General features: G+C 43.0%; 1 protein-coding gene across 7 annotated transcripts in view; it reads right to left on the bottom strand.

Moving 5' to 3' along the window:
• Positions 1–21,252, bottom strand: part of sema4d (sema domain, immunoglobulin domain (Ig), transmembrane domain (TM) and short cytoplasmic domain, (semaphorin) 4D) — a 74,949-nt gene extending 53,697 nt beyond the window's left edge. For 3 of the 7 annotated variants that reach the window (XM_024011166.2, XM_024011167.2, XM_024011161.2), the window contains exons 1-2: positions 21,112–21,252; positions 5,644–5,755 (exon numbers count right to left, since the gene is read on the bottom strand). In XM_024011166.2, the coding sequence (XP_023866934.1) occupies positions 5,644–5,681 (38 nt within the window). In that variant the 5' untranslated portion in view covers positions 5,682–5,755; positions 21,112–21,252. Of the gene's footprint in view, positions 1–5,643; positions 5,756–10,877; positions 11,630–21,111 lie in introns of those variants that run through there. The other 4 variants (XM_024011164.2, XM_024011163.2, XM_024011162.2 and 1 more) reach the window with 4 other exon arrangements.
• Positions 21,253–25,801: the final 4,549 nt, after the last annotated feature.

Here is a 25,801-nt window from a genome sequence, read left to right as displayed (position 1 = left end):
TAGAAAGAAAAAAAAATTGTAGACCTCCACAAGTCTGGTTCATCCTTGGAGCAATTTCCTAACGCCTGAAGATACTACGTTCATCTGTACAAACAATAGTATGCAAGTACAAACACCATGGGACCACGCAGCCATCATACTGCTCAGGAAGGAGATACATTCTGTCTCCAGAGATGAACGTACTTGGTGCAAAAAGTGCAAATCAATCCCAGAACAGCAGCAAAGGACCTTGAAGATGTGGAGGAAACAGGTACAAAAGTATCTATATCCACAGTAAAACGAGTCCTATATCGACATAACCTGAAAGGCCGCTCAGCAAGGAAGAAGCAACTGCTCCAAAACTGCATTAAAAAAAACTGACTACGGTTTGCAACTGCACATGGGGACAAAGATCGTACTTTTTGGTGAAGATCCTCTGGTCTGATAAACAAAAAAGAGCTGTTGGCCATAATGGCCATCGTTATGTTTGGAGGAAAAAGGGGAGGCTTGCAAGCCGAAGAACACCATCCCAACCTGAAGCACTGGGGTAGCAGCATCATGTTGTGGGGTGCTTTGCTGCAGGAGGGACTGGTGCACTTCACAAAATAGATGGCATCATGAGGCAGGAAAATGATGTGGATATATTGAAGCAACATCTCAAGAATCAGTCAGGAAGTTAAAGTTGGTCGCAAATGGGTCTTCAAATGGACAATGACCCCAAGCATACTTCCAAAGTTGTGGCAAAATGGCTTAAGACAACAAAGTCAAGGTATTGGAGTGGCCATCACAAAGCCCGACCTCATCCTATAGAAAATGTGTGGCAGAACTGAAAAAGGTGTGCGAGCAAGGAGGCCTACCAAGCTGACTCAGTTACACCAGCTCTGTCAGAGGAATGGGACAAAATTCACCCAACTTATTGTGGGAAGCTTGTGGAAGGCTACCCAAAATGTTTGACCCAAGTTAAACAATTTAAAGGCAATGCTACCAAATACTAATTGAGTGTATGTAAACTTCTGACCCACTGGGAATGTGATGAAAGAAAAAAAGCTGAAATAATCACTCTCCTATTATCTGACATTTCACATTCTTAAAATAATTGTGAAAAACTGAGTCTAAATGTATTTTGCTAAGGTATATGTAAACTTCCAACTTCAACCGTATATGTGACAGACCGCCTCGATTCGGTCTTATGTAGCAAAGATTTGTAATGGTGTTTTTATTTTTTTTATTTTACATTGGATAAAAATAGAGACTCAGAGCTACAAAATGGGTGAGTGGGCAGCGGTCTAAGGCTGCGCACTACAGATCCTGGTTCGAGCCCAGGCTGTGCCACAGCCGGCCGCGACCGGGAGACCCATGAGGCAGCGCACAATTTCCCAACGTCGTCCGGGTTAGAGGAGGGTTTGGCCGACCAGGTTGTCCTTATCCCATCGCGCTCTAGCGACTCCTGTGGCGCGGCTGGGCACAGTACACGCTGACTTCGGTCGGCAGCTGTACGGCGTTTCCTCCGACACATTGGTGCGGCTGGCTTCCGGGTTAAGCAAGCAACGTTTCAAGAAGCAGTGCTGCTTGGTGGGGTCAAGTTTCCCACCCATCTCTAAGGATTCACATGTGAAGCCATGTGCTAAAACAGACTGAGGAAGGTAGTGTAATAAACAACCAAAGATTAAGACTAAAAGTGGTGAAAGGAGTTGCCTACAATAAGGAAAACTCCAGGTAAAAATACACGTTATCTAGTCCTTGGCCTACATCCTAATCTGACTTTGAAAGTGTCCAGATAAAAATATTGTATAAATGTTAGGCTTACCGAGACACACTTGTTAAATTGATGGGTCATGTGACAAAAAGTGCTAGAACCACCCCCAGGCACATCTAGCTAAGTGGTCAGTATTGTCTAGACATGTACATTGAACCTAGTTGGTTAGCTTTAGGGACCTGCAGTCGTACGCCAGCATTTCATGCATGTTGGCTAGCTATGACGTTTTTACTGTAGCTATGGTTGGGATTATGGTGCATCTTAGCTACTAGCTACATGTCTAAACAAAAGACCACATCGCCCGATGATTACATGACCCTGCCAGTGGCCGTAAACACACCCCAGACACACCTGATTATACGGTGTTTCCTCGGACACATTGTGCGGCTGGCTTCCGGGTTAAACAGCAGTGTGTCAAGAAGCAGTACGCTTGGCAGGGTCGTGTTTCAGAGGACGCATGGCTCTCCACCGTCGCCTCTCCCGAATCCGTACGGGGATTGCAGCGATGGACAAGACTAACTACCAATGGATATCACGTTTTTAACAAAACATCTACAAACTGTGTACGCGGCCAATAAACTTTGATTCGTCCATATAGCCCAGCTCTCCTGTCAGCCCCACATACTGTAGGGACACATACATAAAGATATCCCTAACAAGAAGATGACTCAAATGTTAGACTAAGATGACATAGTATCAAAATTGTGCAATATAGCTACAGTATGATTACGTATGAGGCAGATGTTTGCAACGGGGTAGTTGGTTAAAACTCGAGGGAACAATTGTTTTAGACGCCCAATGACAATTAGATGCCAGAAACGTGACAAGCTAGCATTTTATTGCCTCCATTTCAACATAAGAGTATTATATAGGCTACAGAGAAACTGCAGCATTCCAATGGAAAAACAGACGAGCCAGCAGCAACAAGCGAGCCAGCAGCAACAACGAGCAGCAGCAACAGTGAACATAACAAATGAAGAATGCAAATGAGGCCCCATGAGAATCACATATGTCTTCTGAGAAACAAAGGTTAGTGCTACATCACATGGGTGGAGGTTATACCAGGCTGGGTTAGTGCACATCACATGGGGTGGAGGTTATACCAGGCATGGGTTAGTGCTACATCACATGGGGTGGAGGTTATACCAGGCATGGGTTAGTGCTACATCACAATGGGGTGGAGGTTATACCAGCTGGGTTAGTGCTACATCACATGGGTGGAGGTTATACCAGGCTGGGTTAGTGCTACATCACATGGGGTGGAGGTTATACCAGGCTGGGTTAGTGCTACATCACATGGTGTGCTCTCCTATTATTCTGACATTTCACATTCTTAAAATAATTGTGAAAAACTGAGTCTAAATGTATTTTGCTAAGGTATATGTAAACTTCCAACTTCAACCGTATATGTGACAGACCGCCTCGATTCGGTCTTATGTAGCAAGATTTGTAATGGTGTTTTTATTTTTTTATTTTTTTTACATTGGATAAAAATAAGAGACTCAGAGCTACAAAATGGGTGAGTGGCGCAGCGGTCTAAGGCGCTGCGTCACTACAGATCCTGGTTCGAGCCCAGGCTGTGCCACAGCCGGCCGCGACCGGGAGACCCATGAGGCAGCGCACAATTGTCCCAACGTCGTCCGGGTTAGAGGAGGGTTTGGCCGACCAGGTTGTCCTTATCCCATCGCGCTCTAGCGACTCCTGTGGCGGGCTGGGCACAGTACACGCTGACTTCGGTCGGCAGCTGTACGGCGTTTCCTCCGACACATTGGTGCGGCTGGCTTCCGKGTTAAGCAAGCAACGTGTCAAGAAGCAGTGCTGCTTGGTGGGGTCAAGTTTCCCACCCATCTCTAAGGATTCACATGTGAAGCCATGTGCTAAAACAGACTGAGGAAGGTAGTGTAATAAACAACCAAAGATTAAGACTAAAAGTGGTGAAAGGAGTTGCCTACAATAAGGAAAACTCCAGGTAAAAATACACGTTATCTAGTCCTTGGCCTACATCCTAATCTGACTTTGAAAGTGTCCAGATAAAAATATTGTATAAATGTTAGATGCTTACCGAGACACACTTGTTAAATTGATGGGTCATGTGACAAAAAGTGCTAGAACCACCCCCCAGGCACATCTAGCTAAGTGGTCAGTATTGTCTAGACATGTACATTGAACCTAGTTGGTTAGCTTTAGGGACCTGCAGTCGTACGCCAGCATTTCATGCATGTTGGCTAGCTATGACGTTTTTACTGTAGCTATRGGTTGGGATTATGGTGCATTCTTTAGCTARCTAGCTACATGTCTAAACAAAAGACCACATCGCCCGATGATTACATGACCCTGCCAGGTGGCCGTAAACACACCCCAGACACACCTGATTTATACGGTGTTTCCTCGGACACATTGGTGCGGCTGGCTTCCGGGTTAAACGAGCAGTGTGTCAAGAAGCAGTACGGCTTGGCAGGGTCGTGTTTCAGAGGACGCATGGCTCTCCACCGTCGCCTCTCCCGAATCCGTACGGGAGTTRCAGCGATGGGACAAGACTAACTACCAATTGGATATCACGTTTTTAACAAAACATCTACAAAACTGTGTACGCGGCCAATAAACTTTGATTCGTCCATATAGCCCAGCTCTCCTGTCAGCCCCCACATACTGTAGGGACACATACATAAAGTATATCCCTAACAAGAGAGATGACTCAAATGTTAGACTAAGATGACATAGTATCAAAATTGTGCAATATAGCTACAGTATGATTACGTATGAGGCAGATGTTTGCAACGGGGTAGTTGGTTAAAACTCTAGAGGGAACAATTCGTGTTAGACGCCCAAGTGACAATTAGATGCCAGAAACGTGACAAGCTAGCATTTTATTGCCTCCATTTCAACATAAGAGTATTATATAGGCTACAGAGAAACTGCAGCATTCCAATGGAAAATAACAGGCGAGCCAGCAGCAACAAGCGAGCCAGCAGCAACAAGCGAGCCAGCAGCAACAAGCGAGCCAGCAGCAACAGTGAACATAACAAATGAAGAGGATGCAAATGAGGCCCCATGAGAATCACATATGTCTTCTGGCAGAAAACAAAGGTTAGTGCTACATCACATGGGGTGGAGGTTATACCAGGCTGGGTTAGTGCTACATCACATGGGGTGGAGGTTATACCAGGCATGGGTTAGTGCTACATCACATGGGGTGGAGGTTATACCAGGCATGGGTTAGTGCTACATCACATGGGGTGGAGGTTATACCAGGCTGGTTAGTGCTACATCACATGGGGTGGAGGTTATACCAGGCATGGGTAGTGCTACATCACATGGGGTGGAGGTTATACCAGGCATGGTTAGTGCTACATCACATGGGGTGGAGTTATACCAGGCTGGGTTAGTGCTACATCACATGGGTGGGAGTTATACCAGGCTGGGTTAGTGCTACAATCACATGGGGTGGAGTTACCAGGCTGGGTTAGTGCTACATTCACATGGGGTGGAGGTTACCAGGCTGGTTAGTGCTACATCACATGGGGTGGAGGTTACACCCAGGCTGGGTTAGGTTGCTACATCACATGGGGTGGAGGTTATACCAGGCTGGGTTAGTGCTACATCACATGGGGTGGAGGTTATACCAGGCTGGGTTAGTGCTACATCACATGGGGTGGAGGTTATACCAGGCTGGGTTAGTGCCAATTTCCTCCATACCTCCACCCCATGTGATGTAGCACTAACCTTACACTAGCCCCCTCTTCCTCTTCCTACCTCTTGGCATGCAAAGCATTGCATGGGTGGGGAAAGTGTAAAAAAAGGCACTAACATGGTGACGTCCTCTTACTTCATCCAACAAAACAGGCACGAGAGAAGACAGTGGACGCTTTCTAGTAACCTTCATGCAGACAATGGGAACAAGAACTTACTTGTCTGTCATGGCTTCAGCTAGCGAATATTGATTCATGAAAACGGCCTTTTCTGTCCTGCACAGTAGCTTGAAACAGGGGAGTGAAGGATGAGATGATTTACATCACAGATCTGTGAAGGGAGAGAAGAGGAGGAGGAGGATAGGGAGAGGAACAGTTTGAGTTCATATGAAACAATTAAACATCAACGGCTTTACATATGTCATTTATAGCATTTATAAAATGCTACTTGCTGACATGGAACTCACAACACCCTATCTCTTCATTAAAATAATAAACATGCATATACTTGACTAGAAAAAACCTAAAATGCCCTTTTTTTTTTAAATGGCCCAGTAGGCATTTCCCTTGCTTGTAATATGGACACCAAGCTTCTCTGGAACACKTATTACAACACCCTGTGTTTCAGCACAAAAGACATTTGAACAGGCTGGGGATAACTTGCAGACAAGCCCGACTTGCTCACAATTAGCAAAGGCAAGGATTGGTCTTCAACTTGTGGGGGGGATACAGTTACCATGGCTACCAGCGCAGCTGAAGCCGCCAAGCATAAATTGTGTYTCTAGCACAGAGAAATCCACCAGGCAACCAGACGGCTGGAAAGAGTGGTCTAGGATATACTTCAGGGCATAAATTGCCGAAACGTTTCGTTAAATCAAATTTCACCACCACAAAATGTCATTACCTGATGAAAATGCATTACACCATCCAGTGTACATGCGGTTGCTATGGTTGCATCAATGTTAACAGCCATCACGTGGTGCAATATGTACACAAGGGTTAGGAAAGGCACTTGACTACAGTACACAAAGCATTTCTTTATGTATGCCAATGACGCCATTGTTGAACTGTTTTTCTAAATAAAAAGACACCTATAGTATAGTGATGTAAAATGTGTTAACGTTATTTACTACTGCAGTTGTATCATAAATCGGCGCCAAAAAAAATGCATAAATCATTATGCAGAGCACATTCTAATCCTATAGAGTTTATCYTGCAATAGAGTTCTGATATTAAAAATAAATGAAAACCTGCTCAATTTTGGATTTTCATTAGGATGTTGGTGACAACATTTTAATTTGGAATGCTTKATTTGCCACGTGCTTATCCTTAGATCTCTAAGCTGTGTCCTCGCTGTACAGTAATGCATCAGCAGAATCAGCCATAAGTCTATCAGCTTATCTTTCCATAAAAAAGATTAAAATAGTAACACATTAGCTAAATAGATTAGGCCCATCCGCATGTCAACACATACGCAAAAAAAATATCCAACACCTATCCTGAAGAGGGATAGTAGATTAATCAGCTAGATGGGTTTTCGCTCTTTTAGCCTACAAAACAGGGCCTGGCTACWGCCATTTTCAGCAAGTAGACAAACTTACAATAGGCCTTTTGACAATTACACCGGTCTTCTGACATTCCTCAGTGATCACCCACAACATGTAGGTCGAGATATACTTCACCACCTAATCAAAAGCAATGTTAAAAAGCTATAATGGTTTAGGACTGCTGGTGTGGATACCATAACAGAGATGCTCCAAGGGATAAAGTGTACTGTTGGAGCTGATCTAGGATCAGGTCCTACCTGTTCCATAACAAATCTGATTCAATATGACTTAACGCCGGGCATACAGTACAYGATTTCACCACAAAAATGCGTCGCCGTTTTTGCCGTCAACAGACWAAATTTTCACAATCGGGGTGAAATCCTATGAACTTGGGCTAGGATCAGTATGTCGGGACTGGGGTATTTTTAGTGGGTTACGGTCACACCGATGATGGCTGTTCCCTTCTACAGACCACTGTCAGATGTCCTGAGCATTTTCTAACATTTTTGGTTTTGCATCTTGTAGTAGGAGCAGTGCTACGACTTAAATTGGACAAGGCCTACTGCCAGTAGCCAATGAGCGCTCAGCATGCGAGACCAAAACAATGATGACCAAGAGGAAATCAACAACACATAGTGGCTGTGGTAACTAGTGACAACCGATGTCAACATTGACTACATCGTAAACATTCATTTTTTGTTGTCTTCATTTAAGATTAAGGTTAGGCATAAGGTTAGCAGTGTGGTTAAGATACGTTTTAAAATCTGATTTTAAGAAGATAAAATGTAGAAATAGGTGGGTTTAGCCATAATTAATGAGATTGATTGTGCTGTAGGGAGAACGCTGCTTCCTTTTGAATATTAAAAGTTCTCACCTCCAAGTCCTACTGTAGAACAATACAGTGCATTCGGAAAGTTTTCCACTTTGTTACGTTAAAGCCTGATTCTTAAAAAAAAATATATACAAACATCTACACCATACTGATTAAGTGAAAACAGGTTTAAAAAATAAATAAATAAATAACTAATTTACTTAAGTATTCAGACCCTTTGCTATGAGACTTGAAATTCAGTTTTTCATTGCTCATCCTTGAGATGTTTCTACAACTTGATTGGAGTCCACATGTGGTAAGTTCAATTGATTGGACATTATTTGGAAAGGCACACACACCTGTCTATATAAGGTCCCACAGTTGTCAGAGCAAAAACAAAGCCATGAGGTCGAAGAAATTGTCCGTAGAGCTCCGAAACAAGATTGTGTCGAGGCACAGATCTGGGGAAGGGTACCAAACAATTACTGCAGCATGGAAGGTCCCCAAGAACAGTGGCCTCCATCATTCTTAAATGGAAGACGTTTGGAACCACCAAGATTCTTCCTAGATCCGGCCAAACTGAGCAATGGGGGGAGAAAGTCTCTGAAAGTCCTTGAGGCCCAGCCAGAGCCCGAACGACATATCAGGAGAGACCTGAAAAATAGCTGTGCAGTGACACTCCCCATCCAACCTGACAGAGCTCGAGAGGATCTGCAGAGAAGAAGAACGGGAGAAACTCCCCAAATACAGCTGTGCCGAGTTTGTAGCGTCATACCCAAGAAAACTCGAGGCTGTAATCGCTGCCAAAAGATGCAAATATTTCTAAAAACCTGTTTTTGCTTTGTCATTATGGGGTAGTGTGTGTAGATTGAGTGTGGGGGGGAGGGGGGGGTATTTAATCCATTTTACAATAAGGCTGTAACGTAACAAAATGTGGATATAGTCAATGCACTGTAAATCCATATTGTCCACACCATATTTTGCGCCTCTGAGAAACACAGGGCAGGATCAAGTAGGAAATAATCATGTAATGTGAGCACCCACATCCTGGGGTTGAGGATGAACAGAATGAAAGATCTGGGACAAGAAAAAATTAAATCAGGGTAATGGGCAAGTCCAAGTTGTTATGATTTTAGAGGTTGTGTATGCCCAGTATAAAAAGCAAAACAGATCCTACTCAGAGGCTTGATAAATACAGACCCAGACAGCCTCTAGCTGTGGAACCTGGAGCCAATGACTGGTTCTCAGGGGGGAAAACCATCCTGGCTGTCGTCTAGTGTTCCTGTCTGCCTCCGTCCACCTCGTTAGTGAGTTTAGGATGTCTGATGCAGTCTGCCTGCCCTGGGACATGGCTTGAGATTAGATTCCTTATTAACAGCCATGTCTTAGGGCAGATATCTGCCTCCAGTCTCCTCGGTGCTCCTCCCCGTCAARACAGGCCCTCTCTTTACAATAACATAAAGCAGCAGAATGGCTGACATTCTTCAACTAGGTCTATGCTCCTGGTCCTACCTCTACCTCTATAACTCAGTAAAGCTCAAATCTTCTCTGCAATATACAGGCCTCCTTTTAATCTTTACGTCCACCCCAGCCCCTCCCCATAAGCAAGTGAGCATTCAATTCTTCTGTAAAAAAAAATGTAAGAAAAGAAACATTGACCTGTGCCTGCCAACATTTGTATGGGTCTCTTGGGCAGGCAGATTAGACTACCCCAGAACGTGTGGGGCGATAAAATGTGCGGCAACCACTCTTTTCTCCAGTCAATTTCCTACTGCCCATAATGGAAAAGTTWGAAATATGCAGAGATAGCAGAGGGTTTTCCACAATGCAGTTGTTCATGAACCAATTGTCAAAGTGCTCAGTGCTGCAGACACTAATGGAAAAATGGCAAGCGTTGCAGTTTGCCTTGCGGAGAGGAAATTCCATTAAGTATGTCCAAGGGGAAAAAGCAACTGTTAAAAGGGTAGGCCTGTTGAATTTTAAGAATATATATCTTGAAAATCTGCATAGATGAATGCGTAAATTAATTTCAGGTATCAAAGAGCTTCCAAAGAAACTCTGCAGACTTTGAAGTCAATTCAGTTGTTTTCCTTTACCTTARTTCAACCATGATCTAGGTGAACGAAAATGTTCAATTTTACAAAGATCTGTCCAATAGAATTCATGGAGGCTCATCAAGAAATGTGAATTTCACTACCACAGCAGGAATTCAAAAGGGGCATATATATATATATTTATTTATTTATTTTATGAACAAAAAGGGAGGATCCAACCTACATCTCTGATAAACACAGACATACACACAAAAAAAGGATGTCAAGAATTTCTATTTGCATTTTCCACTCTGTACATGTACGATTAAATGGAAAATAATGAGGTGGTGTCAAATCACACATCACTTGATCCTTGTGATGTTCTAAGATGGCACATGAATGACAAAAGGCTGCATGGCTATCTGTTCTGTGCCACCACTGCTATTTGGGGGAATTGAGAGCTCCGAGGCACGAGCCCAGAGTCTTTGAAGTACAGCGATAGCACTTGAAAAKACGTTAACTGGCTTTGATCTTGTGAAGCAAGGCAACACTGACTGGGCTGGCTGCTGCGAACGAAGAGAGTATCCCCATACCCAATAATGAGGTGGAAAACAAGYATCTCTACAGGGAGAGACCAAAAATACCAGCTTCCTTGTCAGGGTAAAATAATAACACACAGCGACTAGCTTCACAACTTTTTCCATGTCCTGCTGTAACAAAACCTCAAAAAGGAATAGGTCACTYTAGCAAATAAATCACATCTGTATAGCCTGGTAGAGGAAAGACAGAAAGGCTATTTCCTTTTAGAGCCTGTACAAATGTACCCCTTGCAGATCTAACTACCGGTAAATCAACAGTCAATAAGCTCATTTAAAAAGGCATAAATATTAATGTAACTAAAGAGTAAGAATCAAGTGGAATACCTCACCACCGATAGTAYAGTAGTGCTAAACAGTTTTAAATCACATGCAGGCACCAGATTTCATTAGAAACAAAAACACTGAATAATTCAACATCCAGAGAAAATACGTAAAAATACTAAAACCATATGCATAAGCTTACGTCGAATGTGGAGCGTAGTAGTCGACTTCCAAAGACAAACTGATCATGACATGTTCTCAACAATAAAGAGTTATTGGTCACATTATGCTGCTTCCGTCCAGTGTCTGTTGTCCCATGCAAGTCCTGGTAATATTTATGATAAGGGACTCTTACCAAGCTCTGTAGCCCAGTCAGAAGCTCCTCCAGCTGGGGAGAGTAGCAGTTGGAGGTGGCTCCACTCTTCACAACCCCCTACCAAGATGTTAGCATGACCAGTGACAACACTGTTGACCATGACAAAGAGAAAAAAAATACAAGCATCCACCAAAGGCAGTAGTCACCTCCTCTTTCCAGAGGCAGTAGTCACCTCTTTCCAGAGGCAGTAGTCACCTCTTTCCAGCCATACCGCTCCTTCCTTCTCACCAGCAACAATAAATTATTCAACCCAGTCTGTCCAAAAATGCGACAGAAATAAGAAGAGGAGGGAAAGCCCCAGTCATCCAACACACAGAGAGCAGAGCAGCCTTGCCTCTCTGGCAGCCCTACCTTAACAATAGGAGTATCTAGTGGACTTGCCTTCTCTCTGTCAAGGCAGTCAAGCGGTGCACGTTGTGGAGCGATAGCGCTGAAATCCCTCTCGCCTCTGGAATGCACACAATTTCAGGAGGAGGAGGGGGAAGAGGGGTTTCTCTGAGTGAGTGTCTATTGTTTAAAAGGGTTGTTCTGCGATCCTTAGCAGGCAGGGTGAATAGGGATCAGTATTCCAGCTGCCCTCTTTCAGCAGTAAATCCTATTGTAACCCAAGGTGCTCTCACAGTGAGAGAAACAGGAGGGGGTTATATCGGACCATAATTTCAGTGTCCACCCACATGAGTAGAACACGTGTTATAGGTTAAAGATTGACAAGTTGTATGACGACGGTGTGGACGTCAGCTGCAAAGAGCGGTGGACATCCCAGTGACGGAATGTCCTGTACGTAGAAAACTTCACTTCTTTCAGCCACACTGGAACCTTTTCAAAACACTGTCAACAGCACTGAGCTTCCTGTTTCTCTCCTCTACCCTCCGTGATATCCAGCCTCTTGGCTTCAGCTGTTGGATCTCGGAGACTTTTCAATTTCGGAGTTCTGTTTTCCTTCRGGAAGAGGGCCAGGAGTTGCCAGGACAACCATAAATATTCTTGGAAATGGAAACCATTGTTACACTGAAGGCATTTGTAAGACTGAATGTTGCGATAATGGCCATAAAGTATAACACATGACAGTTGGGTTTCTTTTGCACATTTGCATCAAGCGGTTTTACACTGGATATAGGCTACCTTACATTAACTCAACGGTATTCTCAGCATTTCAGTTAGATCCTCCTTGGCTTATACCTATAGGCTCAATGTAGAATAATWACCTCTTGCTGTTCCCTCCGCTTCAATCAATCTGATATGATGAGCACAAAGCCTAAACCACCATAATGTTGTTTTGATGCTTCATTGATCATGGACAATTCATGTCACATGCATGGAAGTCACTGAGGCGATTTCATAGCAATATTTCTGATTTTCTAAAAGTTGCCAAGACATATCAATTGACAAGTGAATTTGAGCCTAGATGAGAGAAAAACAAATTATAAATAGGGAGTCGCAGTGCTGAAATGAGATCTGCCACAACCCCTCCATGTAAGTTGGCAGTTCTTGTAGTAGCAACTGAATAGAGCAACTTCTCAAATAAAAGTAGTTGTACATACAACATACTGTGTCAATATGAGAGCTCCACGCCAATAGAAACAAAGAAAAGTGCAATATCTTGGGGTTTTTTGGTGTAGAAAGCAGCTGTGCAGGAAACCGAGATCAATCTTCAATATRTAGCTTCTTATCGTTTAATATGAAATCATATTTCTGCTTAATAGCAAGACAAACATTAAAACGGAATATTGAAGGATTCTGGAATGCAATGCAACACACTATTCCCCGAAGGCTCTGACAACAATGTAATTGTGTCTGTTGCAAGGAGCAGATGCTCCTCATGTTTGTGCCAATAGGAAATTATTCAAGCCTGGGTATGTTGGGGTGTGGRTGTGGCGGGGAAGAAGCAGAACTACCATCACAATCCTGTTGGAATGCAACATATTACCTAAAAACAGCTACAGTAAGTCCTCATGTTGCTCAGGTCCTTGAGTGCCAGGGGAACAGAGGTAAGGCATATGTAAATAGGCGTGTATGATGACTTCATAGCACCGTTTACAGTGGCCTCCACAGCTGGGGGTAGAAGGCAGCTCACAACTGCTCTGGCTATTGCCAGTCTAGCCTGGAATTCAAACGGATATGAAACTGCATATTTTGGTCCCCAAACCCAGCAGACCCAGTCCATTAAATGACCTGATGCAGGTCGACTTACTGCAGCAGGAAAGCTTGCSAAACACAAACCTGTGATCCAACTTGGCCGTGTTAGGTACCAAGCGGAAGAAAAGACTTAAAAACCTGAACTTGTCCAATAAGACCCTTGTTTCTGTTTTCCATTGCAAAATGTTTAAAARTGATTTCAGTTGTGTACCGTAATAAACATGACCCTGTCCTCTGCTTTTGAGGTATTTACATTATTGGAGTTTGCCTCACTGGTAGCAGTGACATAGAGAACCCTCGTGTGCTAACGGCATATCCATGCAACCCTGCACAAGCCCTCTGTCAGAGGCAATTTGAGCACTCATAACTTCAGACAAATAGTCTGGTCTCACAGACAAGGAGTAYATAACTCCTGACAAGCAAAACATCATTAGCGTGTTTGAATTTAAGAGTCACTGAATAAACCAAAACAATCTACTGCAATCAAGACCCAGAATAACCTTTCSTGACCTTTACTCTGAAATAACAAGACCTTAGGAAAGCAACTTGATATTGGAATTCAAGAAGTGAAACAAAATACCAAAGCAACGTATTTATGCATCAATGTTCTTGCATGACTTCTTCACTACAGTGAATTACCAATGACATAGCCTAAATCCATTTATTGATCCATCATTGATCCATCATGATGACTACGTGCGTGTTGCTTTGAAGTAGCCTCTCGAGTCTAGATAATTTACCAGCATGCATTTCAATGTTAAAGCGACATCAGCCTCTTCTCCTGCTGGGAGGATTAAAGCAGAAGTTCACACACATATAATGTTGYGGATAAAGTTCGGAATTACACAATMTCGTGTGTACAACATCTAAAAGACCTGAACCACTATACGAAGAGATTAGATGTTTCTAAAATGACATGTCTGTTTTTGGAGTCTGATCATCTGTGGTCGCCATACTGCAGAACAAGCAATGAGGAAKWYTACTGTTGGTGGGATAAATTTCTCAAAACCAAGTGGGGGGGGGAAAAAAGAGATTTGATTCAAATCAGGTGAACTTCTCCTTTAAAATGGCAGCASTGTATTCTGATGGAGGCACAGAGTCCGACAAGAGACTGGTCTCTTCTCTGGAGTACCTGACGCTCTATTGATGAGCTCTGAAAGCACTTGGCACACACAAGTAGGCAGGAGTCAACACAGCCCTTCAGTCACTAGACCGTCTGTTGACAGACAGGGTCCTACATTGTCTAGTTGGGTTCACCGGGTGTGCTGAGAATCATAAGTCATCATCAATATTCTAGATGTTTGAGTAGACAGTTCCCCATTCAAACCAAAGTTACCAAAAGCTGTCATCRTATACTGTCCATAACCAGCTGATTAGTCTGTTTTCCAATGCCTTAGACTTGGCTCGTCAGATGTTGGTTGTGTACAGTACCAGTCAAAGTTGACACCTACTCATTCAAGAGTTGTTTTATTTTTACTATTTTCTATATTGTAGAATAATAGTGAAGACATCACAACTCTGAAATAACACATATGGAATCATGTAGTAATTTWAAAAAAAWKTAAAGTGTTAAAATCAAAATATATTTGAGATTCTTCAAAATAGCCTCCCTTTGCCTTGACGACAGCTTAGCACACTCCTGGCACTCTCAACCAGCTTCATGCAAAATGCTTTTCCAACAGTCTTTCCAGTTCCCACAAATGCTGAGCACTTGTTGGCTGCTTTTCCTTCACTCTGCGGTCAATTGGGTTGAGGTCGGGTGATTGTRGAGGCCAGGCCATCTGATGCAGCACTCCATCACTCTTCTTCTTGATCAAATAGCCCTTACACAGCCTGGAGGTGTGTTGGGTTATTGTCCTGTTGAAAAACAAATGATCATCCCATCTGGTTTGCGCTGTGGGACTGCGTATCGCTGCAGAATGCTGTGGTAGCCATGCTGGTTAAGTGTGCCTTGAGTTCTAAATCACTGGCAGTGTCACCAGCAATGCACCACCACACCTCATCCTCCATGCTTCACGGTGGGAACCACACAAGTGGAGACCTACTCTGCATCTCACAGACAGAGGTTAGAACCAAAAATCTCCAATTTGGACTCATCAGACCGAAGGACAGATTTCCACCAGTCTAATGTCCATTGCTCGTGTTTCTTGGGCAAAGCAAATCTCTTCTTCTCATTGGTGTCCTTTAGTAGTGGTTTCTTTGCAGCAATTCAACCATGAAGGCCTGATTCATGCAGTCTCCTCTGAACAGTTGATGTTGAGATGTGTCTGTTACTTTACCTCTGTGAAGCATTTATTGGGACTGTAATCTGAGGTGCAGTTAAATAACATTTTGTGTCACATGCGCCGAATACAACAGGAGTAGACCTTAGCGTGAAACGCTTACTTACAAGCCCTTAACCAACAATGAAGTTCAAGAAATAGAATTAAGATTTACTAAATAAAGTGAGAAGAAACATTTTTTATCTAAAAGTAACAAGAAAATTACATAACGAGGCTATATACAGGAGGTACCGAGTCAATGTGCGGGAGTACAAGTTAATCAAGGTAATTTGTAAAGTAAAGTGACTAATGAACTTATCGTCTGCAGCAGAGGTAACTCTGGGTCTTCCTTTCCTGTGGCGGTCCTCATGAGAGCCAGTTTCATCATAGCGCTTGATGGTTTTTGCAACTGCACTTAAAATAAATGTTCTTGACATTTTCCAGATTACTTTAACCTCTCTTGGTTAGGGGGCAGTATTTTCACCTCCGGATGAAAAGCGTGCGCAAAGTAAACTGCCTGTTACTCAGGCCCAGAAGCTAGGATATGCATATAATTGGTAGATTTGGATAGAAAACTCTAAAATTTCTAAAACTGTTAAAATAATGTCTGAGGATAACAGAACTGATATGGCAGGCAAAACCCCAAGRACAAAACATCCAGGGGRAAAAAGTGTGAGGTCATAGGATTTTMCAATTGTTTTCTATGGGATACCGTTATTATTAGGAACCTGGTTGCAGTTCCTATGGCTTCCACAAGWTGTCAACAGTCTTTAGAAATTGTTCAATGTTTTTCTTTTGAGAAATGAAGAAGTAGTCCTATTCATTGTAAGTGTCACTCCAGGTGGACTCTACTGTTTTGGCGCGCGTGAACTGGAGCGCGCTTCACGTTGTTTTTATCCGGTATTAGAAACAGTTTATTCCGTCTTAAATTTTATCGATTATTTACATTTTAGGGTACCTGAGGTTGGACTAGGAACATTGTTTGAAATGTTTGGACCAAGTTTACAGGTAACTTATTAGATACTTTTTTGGCATGTTGGGCGATTTGAAACCGGTGTATTTCTGAATCAAACGCGCCAAATAAATAGACATTTTTGGGATATAAAAGAAGGACATTATCAAACAGAAGGACCATTTGTGWTGTTTCTGGGACATTTTGGAGTGCCAACAGAAGATCTTCAAAGGTAAGGCATTAATTATATCGCTATTTCTGACTTTWGTGGCGCACCTGCCTGGTTGAAAAGGTTTACTTTCGCCGTAAAGCCTTTTTGAAATCTGACACAGCGGCTGGATTAACAAGAAGTTAAGCTTTATTTTGATGTATAAGACTTATTTTCAAKWATGTTAAATATTTGAATTTGGTATTTTTGAATTTCGCGSTCTGCAATTTCACCGGATGTTGGCCAGGTGGGATGCTACCGTCCCACCTGCCAATAAGAAGTTAAGACATGAAGGTCAGTCAATGATGGACTGTCATTTCTCTTTGCTTATTTGAGCTGTTCTTGGTCTTCTACCAAATAAGGGTGGTATACAGAAGACAACCAGCAAGGTAGGGCTAAGTGTGCCTTGAATTCTAAATAAAATCACTGACAATGTCAACAGCAAAGCACCCCCAAACCATCACACCACCTCCTCCATACTTCACGGTGGGAACCACACATGCCGGAGATCATCCGTTCACCTACTCTGCGTCTCACAAAGACACGACTGTTGGAACCAAAAATCTCTCATTTGTACTCATCAGACCAAAGGACTGATTTCCACCGGTCTAATGTCCATTGCTCGTGTTTCTTGGACCAAGCAAGTCTCTTCTTATTGGTGTCCTTTAGTAGTGGTTTCTTTGCAGCAGTTCGACCATGAAGGCCTGCTTCACGCAGTCTCCTCTGAACAGTTGATGTAGAGATGTGTCCGTTACTTGAACACTGAASCATTTATTTGGGCTGCAATTTGTGAGGCTGGTAACCCTAATAAACGTATCCTCTGCAGCAAAGTAACTCTGGGTCTCCCTTTCCTGTGGCAGTCTTCATGAGAGCCAGTTTCATCATAGCGCCGGATGGTTTTTGCGACTGCACTTAAACTTTTTTAAAGTTCTTGAAATTTTCCGCATTGACCGACCTTCATGTCTTAAAGTAAATGGACTGTTATTTTGATTTGCTATTTTGAGCCGTTCTTGCCATAATATGGACTTGGTCTGTTACCAAATAGGGCTGTCTTCTGTATACCACCCCTACCTTGGCACAACACATTGGCTCAAACGCATTAAGGAAAGAAATTCCACAAATTAACAAGGCACACCTGTTAATGTCAATGCATTCCAGGTGGCTACCTCATTAATCTGTTTGAGAGAATGCCGAGAGTGTGCAAAGCTGTAATCAAGGCAAAGGGTGGCTACTTTGAAGAATCTCAAATATATTTATAKTTGTTTAACACCGTTTTGGTTACTACATGATTCCATGTGTTATTTCATAGTTTTGATGYCGTCACTATTATTCTACAATGTAGAAGATAGTAAAAAGAAAAACCCTTGAATGAGTATGTGTGTCCACACTTTTGACTGGTACTGAACCTCCACTGTTTATGAACAGCTACACACACACACACACACACACACACACAGCTTTAATGAACATTAATACTACCACCTCAGACACTGTTTTATGATTGTCTGCTGGCTGGTAAATGTTCACAGCAATTTCCGGTCCTGCTCTAACAAAGAGCCAGAGGCACCGGGCCAGAGGGACAACCAGAGTGAAGTGCGAGTCTACCATTATATTGACATGGTCCGGGTGGCTGCCATGCCTCACATGACCCAACACAGCACTGGAATCTAATTTGATGAGGCAGAATAATTACTATATTGAGGCCTTCAGGGGGGGGACTTCCAATCAGACAGACAGAGCATAGCATTCCGTCAGTGGGTCTTCAAGCATTATAAATCAACGTTCAGAGTAATGAACCTKTGATGTATAAAATAATAATTTTGTGAAACATGAAATTAATTAGGTGCATAACAGATGTGTTCATACAACGAAAGCATTTAGCTGCCTATCTGTCCTCAATGCAAGGATGCATTTCTCACACTTGATCGCTCATCCACAAGGTAGGTTACCTTCTATAGGCCTAACATTCTGTATGACTATTTGTTGTTGGCAGACAGTGTCCAATGTTATCTACTATCAATATCTCCACAGGCTTCACATTTGASTAGAAGCTAAAAGCTACACAGTCAACTGGGTGGCATGTAGCCTAGTGGTTAACAGCATTGTGCCAGTAACCGACGGGTTGCTAGTTTCAATCCCCGAGCTGACTAGGTGAGAGAGAGAGAAAAAACTGTAGATGTTCCTTTGAGCAAGACACTTAACCCTAATAGCTCTTGTAAGTTACTCTGGATAAGAGTGTCTGCTAAATTACAAACATTTAACTTCCACATTTTCCTAAATTTGCTGGCAGGCTCCTGGACAAGCAACCAGGGGTACTAGCACCACTGGGGGTACTTGATTTATCCACAGGGGGTACTTGGAATGCACAGGGGGGGGGGGGGGGGGTACTTCAGGGGTACTATGGGCAGAGCAAAATTCAGTTGGTGGTACAGTAAACAAAAAAGGTTGGGAACTACTGCTATAGAGGACATTCATTTGAATGGCTTTGCATTGATATGCCTGAACTGGATAAGTTTCTCACTTTGTACTTCTTAACTCCATATCACCCAGGAGATCTGCTGAACGAGTTACAAGATCAAGCCTTCCCAGTAATAAAAACCACTATCATTAAGTGGACTATGATTGATGTGTGTCTCAGCAGCATGATATACAGGTAACGCAGTGTTCTCTGTTGAGAGTATTCCAACGCGTATGCTCTTTGGTTTGACCCTAGCCTAGAAACCCAACAATGAAATTCATTGAATTCTACACCGGGCATTAATAAGTATTTGGATCACAACCTCTACAAACCAGAATGTTCAATAAAATTACATTTGAACTTCACTGGTTGTCAATGTGGTTGGTCCTTTTGCAGGTAAGAATGTAAGACATGCTGTGTGTTATACAGTCCTTTAATTAGGCCACCATCTCYTTATACAGTCAACATTATTGCTCTTGTGCTAGTACTCATTAATTCTCATGCTGTTTATCATGGACAGTACATTAATTCACACATATTCTCTGTAAAGATACACACCCATCTCATATATCCTCTGGAAGTTGCCTTATTCCTGCCAGTGAGTCCCTGGAGCACCGCTCTTTTTTACTGGTAGTGCGTGGCCAACATGAAAATACCTACATGAGACGCATGCATACTTGCCGAGTTCGTGCACGCGTTTACATGGTTCTGCGCATGCTTCAAGTGAAAGAAATCTGAACTCACTACCTGCTGTAAAGTAAGTTAAAATATTATTGTATTCAACATTCTGGCTTGTATAGGTCGTGAGACGAGAGAGGAAACGTTCCTGATCCAACCGCTAATTTATGCCAGGCATTGAATCCAATGCAATACAACGCCGGGTCTCCAGGCTAGTTCAACCAATTACATACATAAACCCTGGATTGCTGATGCTATGTATTGGCCATTGTGAGGCTTTGAAGCCACCGGTTGGCACTCCACAGGAGCAGTCCTCCATAGGAATTAATGGAATTTTACAGTATTTCAATTAAATGTCTCAATGACAAAATTGTAGTTTTTTGTATACTTTAAAATGAACATTTTAATTTGTGTGTTTATTTCACATATAATTCAAAAGTATGCATTAATGAGTATTTAATAGAATAAACGTGGCAAAAACGAATGTAGACATTAATAAATTCACTTCTATAGCTTCCAAGATGTTTTACAATGGTGATAGGTGCCAAGATGGAGGCACGGTAGCTTCAACCTAGTCATCTAGTGTATCTATTTATATAAAATCATTMAATTCAACCACTGTAATCTCAAACTGTTACGTGGATAGGCTTTCCTTTTCTCCCATTTCAATGCAAATATTTTGTTGTTCAAATGAATGAGCGCCCTTCATTTATACGTGCATCGCTAGCAACCCCGGAATGACCCTGAGAAATCATTAAACATGGGGAGAGATTTTAATCTTTAAAAGTCTCTTGACTAAATAATAATAATAATTCTCTAACTGAAACAATTTTACGCTAACTTCGTAATTTATATGAGGTGAGACGCTGCTGTGGCTACATAGAAACAAACGTGTATTTGCTAAAGTTTTTATATTAAAAAGCACGAAATAAAATGTACAAGCCTTCCTTGAAAATGATTTAGTTGGTGATGACAACCTACACACGATTTCAGTCTGATAAAGGCAAGTCAACAAAAGTGCACTTTTATTTTACAGGAAAATCGATCTTTCAGAAGCATTTATTAATGTAACTAGATCGCAAACGTCAAAAGAAATAGCAAAGCTGTAGTAAATTCGTTACAAAATAAACAACCTGTTGTAACAAGTGTAAGGCGAACTAAAAGCTCCAACCCCTCAAATATAGACATTTATCCAACCCTACTCACTGAGTGAGCAGCATGCATGACCGCAAGGCAAGCTCAGATACCAGAGCTTGCCTTGCAACAACCCGCAGTAGATAAAGTTTCAAAAAATGCTCAATAAAACATATCCGTATCACGAATTAAACGGTGCATTGATCTAAACATAAAATCAATCTTTGACTTACTTGGTAAAAAATATCCTCTTTGTCTGGGTCGTTAAAATAGTTGACCGTGGTTGCCGGAGCTTGTCAAGTTTGTCGCTGYGGCTCACAGCATGGCGGGTGTAACCTGTGTGTGCTGCTGCGAATTCAAAAATCCTTTCTCAGCAGTGATATCAGTCGAGATAGAGAGGGGGGTGGGACAGGGAAAGGCATTATGCAAACAAGCAAGGTAGGTCTCCAGAGGGCACTGATGGCGCTTGTGAGAGAGAGTGGCACAAAGCCTGCTGTTGTTACCCATTTGATACAGTCTATATGGTTGTTACAAATAATATTAACTTTGAAAGTTATTATGATACATAGGCCTAGCAGATAATGCAGTTTATTTAACACCTTTAAAAAAAAAGATAATTGATGACAGACAGAGGAATTTAAATGTTTTAGCACATTCTATTTATAATAGAATAGAACAGACTCAAACCTCCAAATGTGCGTCTGCATGGACTCACTAATGTCTAGACTTTACTTTTGACCAAAACTTTGGGGGAGGGGGGGAATCCTTGGACAGCTATTCACAGACATTCTACTGAAGGGGTTGGAAAGGTCATTATTATGGGTCAAAGGTTACGCAACATTTCCTCAAATGGAGCAGTGAATCAAAAACACAGTAAAGCCAGACAAACCGTCCCTTGTCTTATGGTCCAAAGAAGGGGGTGGAGAGGGCCGAGTGCCGGGGGTTCCAACCCCAGACTCCTTCAAGTGGTGGCTTGGGCTCAACACAATCACATCTTTCAGCYGTGGAGCTTCTCTACTCTTGATGAAATGTGGTTGTGAAGTGTGAACAAAGTACTGTTGAAATATATCCAGTATTCCAATAGCCTATCTAAACGAATTATGATTTTCCCCTCGTCCCTTAGTCTAACTTAAATTCCATACGCTCCATTTGTATAATGGCATAGTATTCCTACATGTCTTTTAGTTTAATGGTCAGAATATACAGTACATGTTTTCCTTCTACATWGATTTTTCAGCTATATCTTCACGACATACAGCTAAACGTAAATGTCACATTATATTTCTTCACCTTTATCTTTCAGACTTAGGTCCTTGTTTTGAGAAGATAATTGTAGTATGTTGTTGGTAAGATGTAACCCCTCTTTTACACACTATCATTGAGATATACAGTAAGTCATATAACCTAGTCCAATCACAGTCCTATCAGCCCCTGTAGTATCTAGAGCAGAGGAGACTGGTGGGAGGAGCTATAGGAGGATGGGATCATTATGGCTGGAATGGAATAAATGGAATGGTATCAAACACATGTGAACCAAGTTTGACTCCGTTCCATGTATCCCATTTCAGCCATTACAATGAGCCCATCCTCCTATAGCTCCTCCCACCAGCCTCCTCTGATCYTGCGCTTACTTTAAATGACTCCCTGTGTTAGTGGTACCGTAAGTGCTGCCCAAAATGAATATAAAAAGCAGCTGTGGTAATCTTCATTAACTGTGTGACATGTGTTGATTAAGAGAAAACAGGTGACTWTGGAATGTTTGTTGGAACCAGTCTCCAAACGCAATTAGGAGTCTGCTGTTTTGTACAGATGTGCATTCTAGAATCTAGATCCCTCCCATTGCCTTCTAGATCCCTCCCTGTGCATTCTAGATCTCTCCCTGTAGATTCTAGATCTATCCTCCACATATAATAATAATAATTTATTCAACTTTCATAGCGGTATTCATTACATAAGGAACCTCAAAGAGCTTTAAAACAACACAAAAAAAGGATTGGAAAGTACATGGCTTTGATATGATACGAGGTAGGGCGTTCAATAGGGAGAAGCAAGAAAAGATGTGAGTCTTGAGCTCACAATCCGGGGAAGGCAGGCAGCACGGTGTCACTTCAAGGTGGTGTCTGGAGCAAGTCCAGGGGAAGGCAGGCAGCACGGTGTCATCAAGGTGGTGTCTGGAGCAAGTCCAGGGAAGGCAGGCAGCACGGTGTCATCAGGTGGTGTCTGGAGCAAATCCAGGGGAAGGCAGCAGCACGGTGTCATCAAGGTGGTGTCTGGAGCAAGTCCAGGGGAAGGAGACAGCAGGTGTCATCAAGGTGGTCTGGAGCAAGTCCAGGGAAGGCGCAGCACGGTGTCATACAGGTGGGGTCTGGAGCAAGTCCAGGGAGGGCAGGCAGCACGGTGTCATCAAGGTGGTGTCTGGAGCAAGTCCAGGGAGCAGGCAGCACCGGTGTCATCAAGGTGGTGTCTGGAGCAAGTCCAGGGTAGGCAGACAGCACAGGTCATCAAGGTGGTGTCTGGAGCAAGTCCAGGGAAGGCAGCAGCACGGTGTCATCAAGGTGGTGTCTGAGCAAGTCCAGGGAAGGCAGGCAGCACGGTGTCATCAAGGTGGTGTCTGGAGAAGTCCAGGGGAAGAAGCAGCACGGGTCTCAAGGTGTGTCTGGAGCAAGTTCGAGGAAGGCAGACAGCACGGTGTCATCAAGTGGTGTCTGGAGAAGTCCAGGGGAAGGAAGCAGCACGGTGTCATCAAGGTTGGTGTCTGAGCAAGTCCAGGGGAAAGGCAGCAGCACGGTGTCATCAAGGTGGTGTCTGGAGCAAAGTCCAGAGGGAAGGCAGGCAGCACGGTGTCATTCAGGTGGTGTCTGAGGCAAGTCCAGGGGAAGGTAGGCAGCACGGTGTCTACAAGGTGGTGTTCTGGAGGCAAGTCCAGGGGAAGGCAGGCAGCACGGTGTCATCAAGGTGGTGTCTGGAGCAAGTCCAGGGGAAGGCAGACAGCACGGTGTCATCAAAGTGGTGTCTGGAGCAAGTCCAGGGGAAGGCAGGCAGCACGGTGTCATCAAGATGTCTCACTGTCTTTGCCGTCTGTGTGGCTTCTCCATAGTAGGACTCTGATTAAGTTTGAGCTCAGCCACTGGAGTTCATGGACTCCGTAGTAGGTGTAGCCAGCTAGCTGGTCCTTCACTACTACCAAAATGAAGCACCCACGGGTGAAGATATGGCAGTCACGTGGCCAGAAAGCACACCACATTTCAATAATTAAAGGAGATCTGCTTGGATAGGATGCATTTTTGGGAATATTTTTATTTTGTACAGGCTTTCWTTTTTCTCTCTCTGTCAATTAGGTTAGTATTGTGGAGTAACTACAATGTTGTTGATCCATCCTCAGTTTTCTCCTATCACAGCCATTAATTTAAACTCTGTAACTCTTTTAAGTCACCATTGKYCTCATGGTGAAATCCCTGAGCGGTTTCCTTCCTCATCGGCAACTGAGTTWGGAAGGACGCCTCTATCTTTGTAGTGACTGGGTRCATTGATACATACAGTGCCTTCGGAATGTATTCAGACCCCTTGAATTKTTCCACATTTTGTTACGTTACAGCCTTATTCTTAAATGGATTACATGTTTTTCCCTCAGCTATCTACACACAATACCCATAATGACAAAGTGAAAACAGGTTTTAAGATTTTTTTTTAAATGTATAAAAAAGAAAAAAGTATTCAGACCCTTTGCTATGAGACTCAAAATTGACCAAGAACACAATGGTTACTTTAACAGATCTCTAGAGTTCCTCTGTGGAGATGGGAGAAGCTTCCAGAAGGATAACCATCTCTGCAGCACTCCACCAATCAGGCCTTTATGGTAGAGTGGCCAGACGGAAGCCACTCCTCAGTCAAAGGCACATGACAGCCCACTTGGAGTTTGCAAAATGACACCTAAAGACTCTCAGACCATGAGAAATGATGATTCTCTGGTCTGATGAAACCAAGACTGAACTCTTTGGCCTGAATGCCAAACATCACGTCTGGAGGAAACCAGGCACCATGCCTACGGTGAAGCATGATGGTGGCAGCATCATGCTGTGGGGATGTTTTTCAGCGGCAGGGACTGCGAGACTAGTCAGGATCGAGGCAAAGATGAACGGAGCAGAATACAGAGGGATCCTTGATGAAAACCTGCCCCAGAGCGCTCAGGACCTCAGACTGGGGCGAAGGTTCTCCTTCCAACAGGACAACAACCCTATGCACAAAACCAAGACAACGCAGGAGTGTCTTCGGGATGAGTCTCTGAATGTTCTGGAGTGGCCCCGCCAGAGCCTGGACTTGAACCCGATTGAACATCTTTGGAGAGACCTGAAAATAGCTGTGTAGCAACGCTCCCCATCCAACCTGACAGAGCTTGAGAGGATCTGCAGAGAAGAATGGGAGAAACTCCCCAAATACAGGTGTGCCAAGCTTGTAGCGTCATACCCAAGAAGACTCAAGGCTGTAATCGCTGCCAAAGATGGTTCAACGAAGTACTGAGTAAAGGGCCTGAATACTTATGTAAATGTAATATTATTATTTTTATTTTTTTTATTTAATTGGCTAACATTTCTAAAAACCTGTCTTTTCTTTGTCATTATGGGGTATTGTGTGTAGATTGATGAGGRAAAAAACAATTTAATCCATTTTAGAATAAGGCTGTAACGTAACAAAATGTGGAAAAAGTCAATGTTGTGAATACCTTCTGAATGTACTGTGTATGAGTGATAAAGTAATGTCACCCTTCATTTGCTCTGTTAACCTTTGGAATTACTTCGATAGCAAGTGTGTGTGGGGGGGGATCTATCATGTGGTTTCAAAAGTAAAAGTGGTCATGTGGTTTCAAAGTAAAAGTGGTGTCGAAGACAAAATGTCAGAAAGGTGTTTGTATCAGGGCATGTAGAT

The sequence above is a fragment of the Salvelinus sp. IW2-2015 genome, linkage group LG20 (genome assembly GCF_002910315.2).
Source record: "Salvelinus sp. IW2-2015 linkage group LG20, ASM291031v2, whole genome shotgun sequence".
Lineage (NCBI taxonomy): Eukaryota > Metazoa > Chordata > Actinopteri > Salmoniformes > Salmonidae > Salvelinus > Salvelinus sp. IW2-2015.
This window is presented reverse-complemented; position numbering and strand designations above follow the sequence as displayed.